This window comes from Cajanus cajan, chromosome 1 (genome assembly GCF_000230855.2).
Source record: "Cajanus cajan strain Asha chromosome 1, NIPB_CcT2T_4, whole genome shotgun sequence".
NCBI lineage: Eukaryota > Viridiplantae > Streptophyta > Magnoliopsida > Fabales > Fabaceae > Cajanus > Cajanus cajan.
Window position 1 is genome coordinate 46,347,110 of NC_138517.1, and position 14,237 is coordinate 46,361,346.

The 14,237-nt window shown below is 40.5% G+C and overlaps 1 protein-coding gene across 2 annotated transcripts; it reads right to left on the bottom strand.

Annotated features, from left to right (window-relative positions):
- Nucleotides 1–221: 221 nt before the first annotated feature.
- Nucleotides 222–5,324, bottom strand: LOC109790137 (small ribosomal subunit protein bS21c). 2 transcript variants are annotated; one of them, XM_083060884.1, is made up of 3 exons: nucleotides 4,880–5,324; nucleotides 2,086–2,240; nucleotides 222–801 (listed from the first exon to the last, which is right to left on the bottom strand). In XM_083060884.1, exons 1-2 carry the CDS (start codon nucleotides 5,293–5,295, stop codon nucleotides 2,132–2,134), a joined length of 525 nt encoding a protein of 174 aa, XP_082917010.1. In that variant the 5' UTR covers nucleotides 5,296–5,324; the 3' UTR covers nucleotides 222–801; nucleotides 2,086–2,131. The 2 variants fall into 2 exon arrangements, with proteins under 2 accessions (XP_082917010.1, XP_020204838.2); XM_020349249.3 differs by lacking the exon at nucleotides 222–801 and having other exon boundaries at nucleotides 1,930–2,240.
- Nucleotides 5,325–14,237: the final 8,913 nt, after the last annotated feature.

A 14,237-nucleotide genomic window follows, 5' to 3' on the forward strand; every position in this document is an offset into this window, starting at 1 on the left:
TGTACAACATATAGCAGAGACATATATACAAGTTTGATGGGTTTTCTCAGCTACATGAGGATCAATGTTACTACCCTTCTTTGCATCATTTACTAAAATAGTGATCTAATTGTCCATTTAAACAAAACGTTCATCGGAATCATCGTTAAGCATAGGTCTTCTATACTATATTTTGTAGAGAAGGGGAAATTAGAGAACGGATGAATCAAGCTACTCCAAGATTAACTTTAAAAGAATTACTCTCTATCTTCACATTCTATTTTTGTTCAATCTAACGGTAAAACTGAGTTACCTGTTATAAGTATCACCATTAGATTCAGAGAATATAAAGGATGAAGTTGCACAATAACTCTTAAATTACTGTTAGAGTAACTTGATATCATCGTATGTGTGTGTATATATATATATATATATATATATGAGAAGTTATAATTATACTGGTATAACTTTTACTAAGTATTACACCGCTCAATAACTTTATATTAAATGTAAATTTTGTAAATTCAACCGTTAAATTAAATATTCATATATCTTAGATCATATATACAAGATTTGATATTAATCCAAGATGATTTAATACTTCATAAAAAATCACATTTAATATAAAGTTATTGAGCAGTGTAATACTTAATAAAAATTATACCGGTGATTATCACTCCCCTGTATATATAATCACTCCAAGGAAGTTTTTTCTGAAAGACCTACACAAGTTTCAAAAGCTTCCTCTAATCTTCTCGGACACCAAATCGCTTAAAACAGTGATTTCCTCATCTTTTCCCTTGTCTTTGGTCCACTTCCACTCTACATCACCCCACCAAACAAAAAGTTAAGACATTCTTAAAATACTTGCATCAGACAATAGGCGCATGATTTAGTAATATAAGACCTTTGACCATATATTAGTGATGTTTAGTTTTGGACCGTTGGTCCCCCTAAGCATTCTGGTAATACAAGTCATGAAAATCTCTGGATTTATCGTGACCAACTTTATGGTCATGGAAAATGAAGGGATTGAAATCCTCTAGAGTCCTTCGATTAACAGCACAAAGTACAATTATAGTCTCTGTTGTGATTCAGGAATTGTGTGTGTTGTTGTACGCACACCAATCTTATTTATAGAGTGAACACAATAAATGATAGAGATACTAATCTCTTATATTATGGAAACTAATCTAATCATATCCCTAATTGATAGTGAGGATAATAACCATAATATATGTATCCACAATATCTGTAATATATTCACAATATCTGTAACAGTCTCAGGGTTCTAGCATTTCCTTTTTAATTTGTTTATATTTTTAACTAAAATAAATCATTTGAATGATTGCAGCGGTCTGCAATTCAAATTTAATTGCAGAAGATCCAAATCTGTAATCTAGATGCTGATAGCTCCACAGACTTAACCCACCCTGTAATAAGGTGTCTAACCTTATCATTAAGAATGACTAGGTCCAATGTGATCGAGGATTTTTGTAACACCTTGTGTTAAAAGAGCAGCGACCCAAATAACAATCACCCAACGATAGTCAAATAACATATAATGCATGGCCAGTAAATCACTAAAATTGTGTCTCAGTAACTTGAATTTATCATCTCTAGCACAAAAATGATTAAAAAACCATGGATGAAAAATACTATGCAATATACTCCAAACAAAAAGCAAACTTCAAAACACTTGGATTATTTTAAATTTTCATTACGATTACAGCTGAAATGAACAAGCTACCATCTCATTTTAAACATATTTCACTCTAACTAAAAAAATATTCACTGCCCAAAGAGGAAGACATTTGCACTTAATGTAAATTATCTTACTATAACGCCTCTTTTTCGTATTAGTAAAGTAACTATAAACTTCTACATGTCTGGTAAATTAGGCAACTAATAAATTGATGAAAGAGGGTGAAAAAGAAGTTGATGCAAGAATTCAGAGAATCAAGGGCATAACAAAATTTTAATGTACAGACAGACAAATTACATTGTATTGAGTTAAACAGAGTTCAACATTATTTTCTTACTAATAAAAGAAAACACAGTTCAACATACACCAAGTAAGGAACACATTTGCTTAACAAAACTTACATGCAGGGAACTCAAAGAAACCTACAGAACTTCGGGAACCAAAGGGTTAATACAGGGTGTCTCCTTCAGGAAGATCCCAGTTATCCTCATCCTCCTCCCTCTTGGTTGCAGGGACATCCTGCTTTTTCTGTGCCAAAGTTTTTAGCATAGGCCTCCTGAAAAAGATGTAACGAAGACAAGTATCAAAATTCAATTATTCTTTGCTAATGAATATATCTAACCAGAAATACCTCTCCCACCACCTTACACTTTGCACACAATAAAATATTGCGAGGCACCCGGTAGCAATGCAATTCTAGGGGCCAACAAATAGCAGATAAGCAGACAAAGCGCAAGTTAGACAAGAAATATAGACTCAACAATGGATAACATAAAACAGTACAAAGCTCCATAACATTGTAAAAGAACAAGTTACCATCATTCTGCCAAACAGATCCCTGTCTCCCTGGTTTATGAATAGATTTGACTCTTGAGAAAAAAGGAAAGGGCTGCTTAGCTGGGTAACAGGGTTTTCAGTGATAATGTTCAGGATTTGAGCCCATGTGTCCATGAGCCCTTCAAGGCACTTGGGCAGAAAAACTATGTACACAATGTCGCAATCTTACCCCCACATGCAGCTATTCAGTATCGATAACAGTAACGAAAACAATAACACAAATGATGAATGAATCCTTTCAAATCCAAATATTAAACCTGACATGACAAATGGATGCGAAGGACACAATTAGGGTCCCTAATAGGAGCCAATTGCAAGGTATGTAACTTGAGTTCAACATAGGAAGTATGAGACTCTAGGGAGGTTTATAAGGCCTTGAACTCTCCAACTAATACTATAATGGCTAACTATTGTGGTTTGGTTCTACCAAGGCTCTTAACAATTAGTATCCTAGAGAGCTACACCATATATTATACACCTTACACTAAAATCCTAATGTAGTACTCATGTTGTCTACCTTACAAAACATTTTAACAGACCCAACCTTTTATGATCTTTGTGTTTAACCATCTGCTCACATGAAAACCCATAAATTACACAAATTAAGACAAACATCACATAACAGATCCACCATCACAACCCATCCAGCATGAATCATCAATGCAACAAGTTATCCATCCATAAAGGAACAAAACAATCAATAGGCTGCACCTGTTTACAGTCTGTGTTTATCCCTCTTTCCACAAGACAAATTGCACAACCTTTCCTCTCACAATCCACCCAGGTGGATACCAATCCTTTTTAACTATTTGTTTCAGGTTTAATTACCCTTTTGATCCCTATAGTTTCATAAACTTTACCATTTAGTCCTTATAGTTAAAACATCCCATTTGTGTTCCCGTTTAGTCTCAGTCGTCTATTTTTGTAGGCACTAAATGGAGAAGTTTATGCAATTATAAGGATTAAAAGGAAAAGTTTATGCAACTATAAGGACTAAAGGAAAAGTTTATGCAATTATAGGGGTTAAAACTTAAAAGGAAAAAAAATGGTATGCATAGGGAGTTAGGGATGAAAGTGAAAATCGTTTAATTACAGGGACTAAAAAGGTAGAGTTTATGAAACTATAGCACAAAAAAAGGTAATTAAACCTTCTTTTCAATTGACACTGTTCTTCTCTTTGGCCACCTCAAAGCTTTTAAACTGCACTTGTGGACGCAAAGACTTTCAAAATCTTGATATCATATAAAATTGCTAGCAAAAGCAAATACAACAAGTAACAGCAGCTCTGATGCAGTTACAAAAGCCCCAAAATTTCAACATTGCAGCCATAATTTCAATTGAAAACTACAGTTCAAAACTTTAGCGACCCCCAATAAATCAATCCAACTCCACCCCCTCCCAATACGAATCCCCAACACAGCAAGTTATCCATCCAAAAATAATCAAAACAATTTATTTATGTATTCATTTATTTTTTAAAATTAAATATGATTTTAGTCCAAGCAATACAATTTCAATTTTAGTCTCTAAAATATAAAACATCTCCTTTTAGTCCCCCTTTGTCCTTCACACCTCACTTACCAAAATAAAAACCACATGTCGCATATTTTCCATAAACGAGAAACCAAAAGAGATTATTTATTTTCAAGTGACTTAAAGCAAACATTCACCTATTTATAAAAAATACGAATAACACATGACACATTTTCTGGGTGAGAGAAACAAAACTATTAGGTCTATTTGAATAAACGTCCCTGATAACACTTCTTGAAGAAAGATAAAATACTAAGCAAGATCAAAATAAGTTATCTAAGTTAAAGATAAGATTTCAGAGAAGCTATCATAAGAGGGCTTCTATGCATATATTTGATTCCTATTTTTCCTTGCTAGAATGCCTTCTTAAAAAATTTATCCTAACATGTTAGAGTTCAAGTGTGAAGCAAAATCCCACATCCAATAGAATAGAGATTGTTGAGTAGTGAATAACTAAGAAAAACTCATCAACATAATGTCTAAAAGTTTTGAGTTAAGAGGTGGTATCAAGTTTACTTGCATGGTTTGTTGGCATAGGTGGAGTTCTCCCTAGTATTTAAACCCCAACAAAGCATACATAGTATTTTAGTGACTAATAGCAAAGTAACTAAAATCATAGTTAATCCTATATTCTTCCTAATTCCATTCCATTGAAAGTCTCTTTGAATACAAATTAAAATCACTTTTAAGAACTTCTCTACTGGAAATAAAGAATATTTTCATGTATAAAACCTCTAAAAATCTCAAAAACACTTATAAACTTGTATCGAAACACACTCTAATCCTGCTTTAGCTACAAATGGAGCAACGAGAGGAATCAAAAACCTTCTGCGGTTACGCTTGGCAGCTTCACGCGTCTTGCGCTTCTTCTCTTCCTGCTTGTTCTCGAAGTACCTTCGCCTCCTACACTCCTGAATGACGCCAGCCTTGAGCACCTCTCTGCGGAACCTGTTGAGCAGGCGCTCCTCGGGCTCGTCCTCGGCCACCACCACCTGCACGTTGTACGGCGACCGGAAGAACAGCGTGTTCGCGTACGCCAGAGAGGGGCATATCACAGAGGATAACTCCGCCGAAGCGGAAGGGTCGTACTGCGCAACTAGTGGCTGCGAGGGTTTCTGCCTCTGAGAGGCGGCGGCGGCGGGGTTCAATTGGAGCGGCGGCGGCGGCGGAGGTGACGGTTGCGGCGGTTTTGTTGGCAGGAAGAAGGAGAGGAAGTTGTTGATGGTGGACGAGGCTGCCATGGTGATGATGATGATGATGATCACGGAAATCAGGTTTATCTGTTATCATGTGTAAGGACTGAGGAGAGTTTTTTTTTTTTTTTTTTGGGCTTTAGTGACCCAAAAATGTGACGTGTAGAAAAGGCCCGTTTGGAAAATATCTAAACATAGAGGTCCATCTATAAATATCCATTCAGTCAACTTATATACAAAGGAACTCTTTTTTATTGTTGAGAATTTTAATTTTTAAAAAATTGTATAATAATTACTGAGTCAGGGTATTTTGCGATTCTATAAGTTTTATTTAAATAAAAAATGTTATTTTTTTAATAAAAATATTAAATTTGAATTCATACTATTACGATAAAAATATGTTTAAGAAATAAAAGTAGAAATGCAAGTAATTTAAAAATTGGAATTCGAAAGGAAAAATAAAGATATGAAAAAAAGTGAAGTATTTATTTTTTGTAAAACATGTAAAAGTTGAAATAGTTGGTAAAAAAGAGAGGAAACTAATAGAAAAAAATGATTATTAGTGATGGTTTTTCATGGTTGTGTATGTGCGGTAACTAAAAAAAAAAGTAAAAACTAATAAAATTTTTCATGCAGTTACTTAAAAAATAAAGTATTAGTATATATAGTTGCAAATTTGGACATCTCCCTTAAAAATAATTAAGAATAAAGAAGTCAAGAAAAAAAAATTAAAACACCAAACTAAGATATCGTTTTATTAATATTTTTTTTTAATTTTTTAAATCAATTAATCGTAAGCGGAGTAAGTCTGAGTATGGAGTGAGTTCTAACTTAGTTGGGAACAATAGTCAAGCCAAAGTTCTAGAAAATCTATCTGTTGGCATTGAGACTATAGCCACCAATTTTGAAAAAATGTCTAACTTGATGGAGAAAAGAGAAAGATACCAAGAGAGAAAGGGAAATATTTGGAGTGTCATAAAAGAGATCCCAAATTTGGATGATCGAACTCGCTACATGGCAGTTGATTTGCTCGATACTAATGCAAAGAAAGACTTTTTCTTGATGTTGTCAATAAAAGAACGTTCATATTGGATAAAGTACAAGTTAGGATGAACAATATTATTTTGATGTTATTTTGATTGCACTTGATTTCAGTATTTTTTTTTATAATTTGGTTGTGTATGAACACATGTTGAATTTGTCAAACTATATTGTTTTGGTGTTATTTTGGTTGTACTTGATTGAAGTGTTTGCTTTATATTTTGGTTGTGTATGAGCATATTTTGAATGGTGGAATTATATTGTTTTGGAGTTATTTTGGTCGTACTTAATTGAAATATTTTAACATGTTTTATTTTTTATTATATTATTATTTTTAGTTATATTGTTTTATATAGGTACAATGTCACATTTGAGCATATATGAAGGTAGTGACATAGATGAATAAGCAATGGGTGACAAAGAGATACATGACAAAGAATTTTATGATACCATGTACGCATGTGTAATGGCAATTCATGCATTAATGCATGTGTTGATTCAGTTTATAGTTATGATACGTAATGAACAAATTGAGTGTCCATTAAATCGACAACGAATTATTAACACGAAAAATGATTATATACACCAAGCATTAAACGATGATCCTACAATATTTCGACAAGTTTATAGGATGTATCTAGATGTATTTCCAAAGTTATGTGAAATTCTTAGAATAAAAATGTAACGACCTGGCTGGCCACTACACTTACCACCATAACATACCGGAAATCCCAGACAGAATAGAACAAGTATATAGATATAGAGTGTAGAATATAAATATATACATATGTCCCGAGTCCGACTAGAGTTAGGGCATGCAATACAAGAATTACATCAAAAGTCATTATGCCAAATGACCAAAACAAACAAAGCATCCATAGAAGTCAACTCCATCTACCAGCTGTCGACTCATCACTATCCACCACCTATCCCTGTTCTGCTCCCGTACATAGTACGATCATAGCAGTCCAACCACATGGAAACACAAAGGGTAAGCTAGCATAAAAAGGAACAACATATATAAAGGTTTAGGAAATATAAAAACTACAATTATCAACACTTCATCAACATACATTCCGCTGGTTTTCAACATGATCATCAATAAGCATGCAATGCGTCGTCACGCATATCAACTCGGAGATCTCCTACAACAACTCAGCCTTTCGGCCTACAACAACTCAGCCTTGCGGCCTACAACAACTCAGCCCTGCGGCCTACAACAACTCATCCTTGCGGCCTACATCAACTCACATCAACATTCCAACACAACACAACTTATACAACTCAACATATCAACTTGCAACTCAACACAACTGCTACACAGCTCAACATATCATCTACAACACAACACCACTTCTCAACACATTCACTAGATACAATTCAATATCAACAACAACATTATCTACTAGACATCATTTCATAACCTTCCATTTCAATTCAACTCAACATAAAACATCATACACAACAATCTCATCTCCGCGCCCGGCGCATACGTGGTTGCGCCCAGTGCAACACAACCAGAGAGCACCAGGGGGTCAGCGCGCCTAGCGCAGGTGTGCCCGCGCCTGGCGGGACTCAGCCAGAGAACCCAAGGCTCCCTCGCGCTTGGCGCAATAACCAATTGCGCCCAACGCTTGCCAGGCAGAGACCCCAAGGGCCCCGCGCGACCGGCATGCCCAAACCCGCGCCCAGCGCAGGGAGGGCAGAGACCTCCCTTGTTCTCGCGCCCAGCGTAATTCAAATTTGCGCCCAGCACCCACAAGGCAGAGACTCCTAGGGAGTCTCACGCCCAGCGCGACAAGGGCCGCGCTCAGCGCAGCCTCAAGAACCCAAAAACAAGTTACAATGAGTATCGCGCCCAACGCGATCCACGTCACGCCCAGCGCGGGCCAACCAGAGACCCACATTCTCAAGCGCGCCCGGCGCACTCATCATCGCGCCCGGCGAGCTTGGCCAAATGGGGTCCCCTGGTGGCCACGCGCCCAGCGCGATGAATAGCGCTCAGCGCGAAGCTCCGCAGCAACCCTCCATTTTCGAAAAATTCTTCAAACATCTGCAAAATGACCAGAAACTTCACATGCAATCGGTTCAAATTTCTACATTTTCATCCGAGAGTCCAAAAATACAACCTTTTTCAACATGCAATAACAGATCAAGGATTTTCCCCAAAATTTCTCAACAACCCCAAAACCCCAAAAAAACAAGTTTTCTTTCAATCCAGCCACGAACCAGCCATCAACAAGCATCCAATGAGTTTCTAGAACTCGTCCATAGCCAAAAACAGTGAAAAAGAAACAAAAATACTAGCTTCCGTTACCTCGGCCAAAAATCCGAGCTTCGGGAAAGGAAACGGAGAAGAGGAAGAGAGAACGGACGGAGACCAAAGGAGAATGAAAATCTTCAGCTAGTTTCCACACCAAGCTCAGCACCTTCAATTCAAATAGAGTACCACCAAAGTTCAAGAACAAGGAAAAAGGGTGAAAGAGACAAAGAGAGTGAAGGAGAGAATTTTTGAATGAGAGTTGGGGGGAGGGGGAAAGGAGGTGTATATCATTTACGGGTCTCACAACCTCCCCAACAACAAAAGTTTTCTTCCCCGAAAACGGACTTACTTGGGAAAAGAAATGGGTAACGCTCCCTGAACTGCTGCTCCACCTCCCAAGTAGTCTCACCGGTAGCTGCATCCCACAACATTTTTACCAGAGCAATTAACTTTCCCCTCAGCTCCTTCAGTTTACGATCAATTACAGCTACTAGCAACTTCTCAAAGGTCAGGTTCTCCTTCACCTACACATCATCTAACTCCACCACATGACTCGGGTCATGGACGTACTTCCTCAACTGGGAGACATGAAACACATCGTGCAGGTTTGAAAGAGACGGTGGCAAAGCCAACCGATAGGCAACCGGACCCACACGTTGTATGATCTGGTAGGGACCCACGAACCTTGGTGTCAACTTCCTTGCTTTCAGTGCTCTACCTACACCCGAAGTCGGAGTCACCTTCAGAAATACATGCTCCCCTTCAGCAAACTCCAAAGGCTTCCTCCTCTTGTTAGCATACGACTTCTGCCTACTCTGAGCAGTCTTCATCCTTTCCTGAATCATCTTCACTTTCTTAGTGGTCTGTAGGATTAGCTCCGGACCTACCACCACCGACTCACCATCTTGGTACCAGCACAGAGAAGTCCTACATCTCCTGCCATACAACGCTTCGAATGGCGCCATCCCAATGCTTGCGTGAAAACTGTTGTTGTAGGTGAACTCAACCAACGGTAGGACCTCCTCCCAGCTACCCAAGTGGTCTAACACACAACCCCTAAGCAGATCCTCCAAGGACTAGATTGTCCTTTCCGACTGACCATCCGTTTGTGGATGATAAGCAGAGCTCAACTTCAACTTCGTGCCTAAGGCTTGGTGTAGACTCTGCCAAAATCTGGAAGTGAACCTCGGATCTCTGTCTGAAATAATACTGGAAGGCACCCCGTGCAACCGTACTATTTCCCTCACATACAACTGCGTCAGCCTCTCCAAGGACCACTTGATGTTGACAGGCAAGAAGTGTGCACACTTGGTCAGCCGGTCTACAATCACCCAAATAGCATCACTATTCCTAGCTGACCTAGGTAACCCAACAATGAAATCCATAGTAATGCTATCCCACTTCCACTCCGGAATCTCCATCTGCTGCATCAACCCACTCGGCTTCTGATGCTCCACCTTTGCTTTTTGACAAGTCAGACAGGCCGCCACATACTCAGCTATTTCCCTCTTCATGCCAGGCCACCAGAAAGTCTTCCTGAGGTCCTGGTACATCTTAGTCATACCCGGATGTATGCTAAGTCTACTCTTGTGGCCTTCCTCCAACACAGTTTTCTTCAACTCAGCATCCTGAGGTAGGCAGACTCTGCCCTTGAACCTCAAGATTCCATCTCCTCCTAGTTCGAAGCCAACAGCCTTCTCGGTACCCAACAACCCAAGAAGCTTCACCAACTCGGCATCTTGCAACTGCTTAAGTCCAACCTGCCTCAAGAACTCACTAGTTATGGTGACTGTCCCACAACTAATGTGATCCTGAGCTAACTCCACACCGAGGTTCAAATCTCGGAATTTCTCAATCAGTTCCATCTCCCTCACCATCATGCTCGACATGTGGATGGATTTCCTACTCAATGCGTCCGCCACAACATTGGCCTTACCAGGATGATACATCAACTGGAAGTCATAATCCTTCAGGAACTCCATCCACCGTCTCTGCCTCATGTTCAGCTCCTTCTGATCAAACAGATACTTCAGACTCTTATGATCACTAAAGACGCTGAACCGAGCTCCATACAAATAATGTCGCCATATCTTCAAGGCAAAAACAACAGCTGCCAACTCCAAGTCATGAGTGGGGTAATTCCTCTCATGGTTCTTCAGTTTCCTTGAAGCATAGGCCACCACTTTCCCATGTTGCATCAGTACACACCCAAGACCTTGGTGAGAAGCATCACAATATACATCAAAGGGCTCACCAGAATTCGGCAACACCAACACAGGGGAAGTAGTCAACCTCCTCTTCAACTCCTCATTACTCCGCTCACAGGCATCTGTCCAAATGAACGGTTGCTCCTTCCTCGTCAACTAGGTCAGAGGTGCTACTATTTTAGAGAATCCTTCAATGAACCGACGATAGTAGCCCGCCAATCCCACAAAGCTCTGAATATCAGTGACAGTCCTCGGACGCTCCCACTGCAACACCGACTCCACCTTAGCCAGATCAACAGCAATCCCCTCAGCTGAAATCACGTGGCCCAAGAACTTCACTTCATCCAACCAGAACTCACATTTAGAAAGCTTAGCATATAGTTGCTTCGCCTTCAAAACCTCTAGTACCATCTTCAAATGCTCTTCATGCTTTTTCCCGGGTTCTTGAATAAACCAATATATCATCAATGAACACCACCACGAATTTATCCAAGAACGGCCGGAAGATCCTGTTCATTTAATCCATGAACACTGCAGGGGCGTTGGTCACACCAAACGGCATCACGACGTACTCATAGTGACCATACCTAGTCCTGAAAGCAGTCTTCGGTATGTCACCCTCCTTCACCCTAATCTGGTGATACCCCGACCTCAAATCGATCTTAGAAAACATCGATGCTCCTCTTAGCTGATCCATCAAGTCATCTATCTGGGGAAGAGGATATTTGTTCTTAATGGTCAACTTGTTCAACTGCCGGTAATCCACACAAAGACGACTACCCCCATCATTCTTCTTCACCAACAACACAGGAGCACCCCACGGTGAAACGCTCGGCCGCACCAACTGCTTCGCCAATAGGTCCTCCAACTGACCCTTCAACTCCATCAGTTTGGCAGGAGCCATCTTGTAGGGAGCCACCGACACTGGCCCCGCACCTGGAACTAGATCAATGCCAAACTCCACCTCCCTTACAGGAGGTAACCCAGGCACCTCATCAGGAAATACTTCAGTAAAGTCTCTCACCACATCTATCTCAGAAGTGACTCTTTTAGTCTCCACACTCATCATAGCAAGCAGAAGACGACACTCTGATCCATCCCGCAACCATGATTCAGCTTGACCAGCTGAAATCAATAACTCATCTTCCTCCTGCGGAAAGATTAACCGTCTACTAGCACAATCTATAAGAATACGATTGGCAGATAACCAATCCATCCCCAAGATTATGTCAATATCAACCAAAGGCAAACAAATCAAGTTTACCTTGTACTTCTTCCCATTCACAATAATGGGACAGCCAGCACACAGTTCCGAAGCGACTACTGAAGCAGAAGTGGGCGTCGACACTAGCAGTCTCAACCCCAAATCACACACAGGCACTCCCAACATAGCAACACAGGCATAGGAAATAAAGGAATGGGAAGCCCCAAAATCAAACAAAAGCATCACATCCTTACCAGCAGCCTTGCCCTTCCCCTTCACTAGGTCAGAAGAAGTCGAAGCCTCAGCACCCGTCAAAGCGAACACCCTACCTGCTGTAGTGGGTCTGTCACCCCTCTGAGTCTCAGTCCTCTGCACACTACTCCTCTGAGTATCAGCTCTCTGTGCATCACTCCTCTATGTGCTCCTCTCCGGTCTACTCCTGGTGGGACAGTTGAAAGACACATGGCCCATCTGCTGACATCTGAAACACCTGCTCTCTGTGTAGGGACAATCCCTAATCAAATGGGATCCGCCACACCTGTAACACCTGAGGGCAGCACCTCCACCCTATCCTCCTCCTCTGGTAGTCTCAGTAGGTTGCCTAATAACAGGACCCCTTTGTTGTGGCTGAGCCTATCATACGGCTTCCCCTGACTTCCACTTCCTCTCTTGGACCCAGATGGTCCCTCAGCAGCTCTGATTACCCGGTTACTCCCTTCCAACCTCTCTACAATCTTCGCCTTCTCTACTAAGGCAGGAAACTCGATGATGGCCATAGGCACCACCACCTTCTTCAACTCATATTTCAGCCCTTCCGCAAATTTTCTGCACTTCTAGGCTTCAGAAATATCCTGTGAATAAAAATGAGCCAAGTGCTCGAACCTCAATGCATACTCTGATACAGATAACCCACCCTGATGCAATCGCAAAAACTCAGCCTCCTTGGCGTGCCTCATGCTCTCCGGATAATACTTCTCCATGAATACGGTCCTGAAACACTCCCAATCAACTGTAACTCCCCGAGCAGTAAGCATCTGGTAAGTGTTTCTCCACCAATGCTCGGCCTCTCCCACCAGCATATACATAACATACGTCAATCTCTTCTCCGGAGAACATCCCAGAACATTAAAGATCTTCTCTAACTCATGTATCCAGCGGTCAGCTACCTGATCCGCTTCACCCGTAAATTGCGGGGGATGACACTTCCGGAACTCAGCTAGGTCCCGGCTCTCCTGTGACCCCGTGGGTCTTGCTGCACCAGCTGCAGCTCTCTCAGCTTCCATCCTAGCAAAATATGCATTCTGGTGTTGCATAGCCATAGCCATCATTTCTATGGCACGGGCTATCTGTTCGTTGGTTCTAGTCATCGTCTACAAAAATAACAGCATCTTTAGTACCCTACCACTCAATCAAACAACAATTAACAACACAGCAGTTCATCACACCAATCAGCACAACAAACAACACAACAAGGCAGGACATCATAGAGATAGCACAACAAAAGCCTAAAGGAACCACCCCCAAAGAGTTTTCCACTAGACTCGACCTGCTCTGATACCACTAAAGTGTAACGACCCGGTTGGCCACTACACTTACCACCATAACATATCGGAAACCCCAGACAGAATAGAACAAGTATATAGATATAGAGTCTAGAATATAAATATATACATATGTCCCGAGTCCGACTAGAGTTAGGGCATGCAATACAAGAATTACATCAAAAGTCATTATGCCAAATGACCAAAACAAACAAAGCATCCATAGAAGTCAACTCCATCTACCAGCTGTCGACTCATCACTATCCACCACCTATCCCTGCTCTACTCCCGTACATAGTACGATCATAGCAGTCCAACCACATGGAAACACAAAGGGTAAGCTAGCATAAAAAGGAACAACATATATAAAGGTTTAGGAAATATAAAAACTACAATTATCAACACTTCATCAACATACATTCCGCTGGTTTTCAACATGATCATCAATAAGCATGCAATGCGTCGTCACGCATATCAACTCGGAGATCTCCTACAACAACTCAGCCTTTCGTCCTACAACAACTCAGCCTTGCGGCCTACAACAACTCAGCCTTGCGGCCTACAACAACTCAGCCTTGCGGCCTACATCAACTCACATCAACATTCCAACACAACACAACTTATACAACTCAACATATCAACTTGCAACTCAACACAACTGCTTCACAGCTCAACATATCATCTACAACACAACACCACTTCTCAACACATTCACTAGATACAATTCAATATCA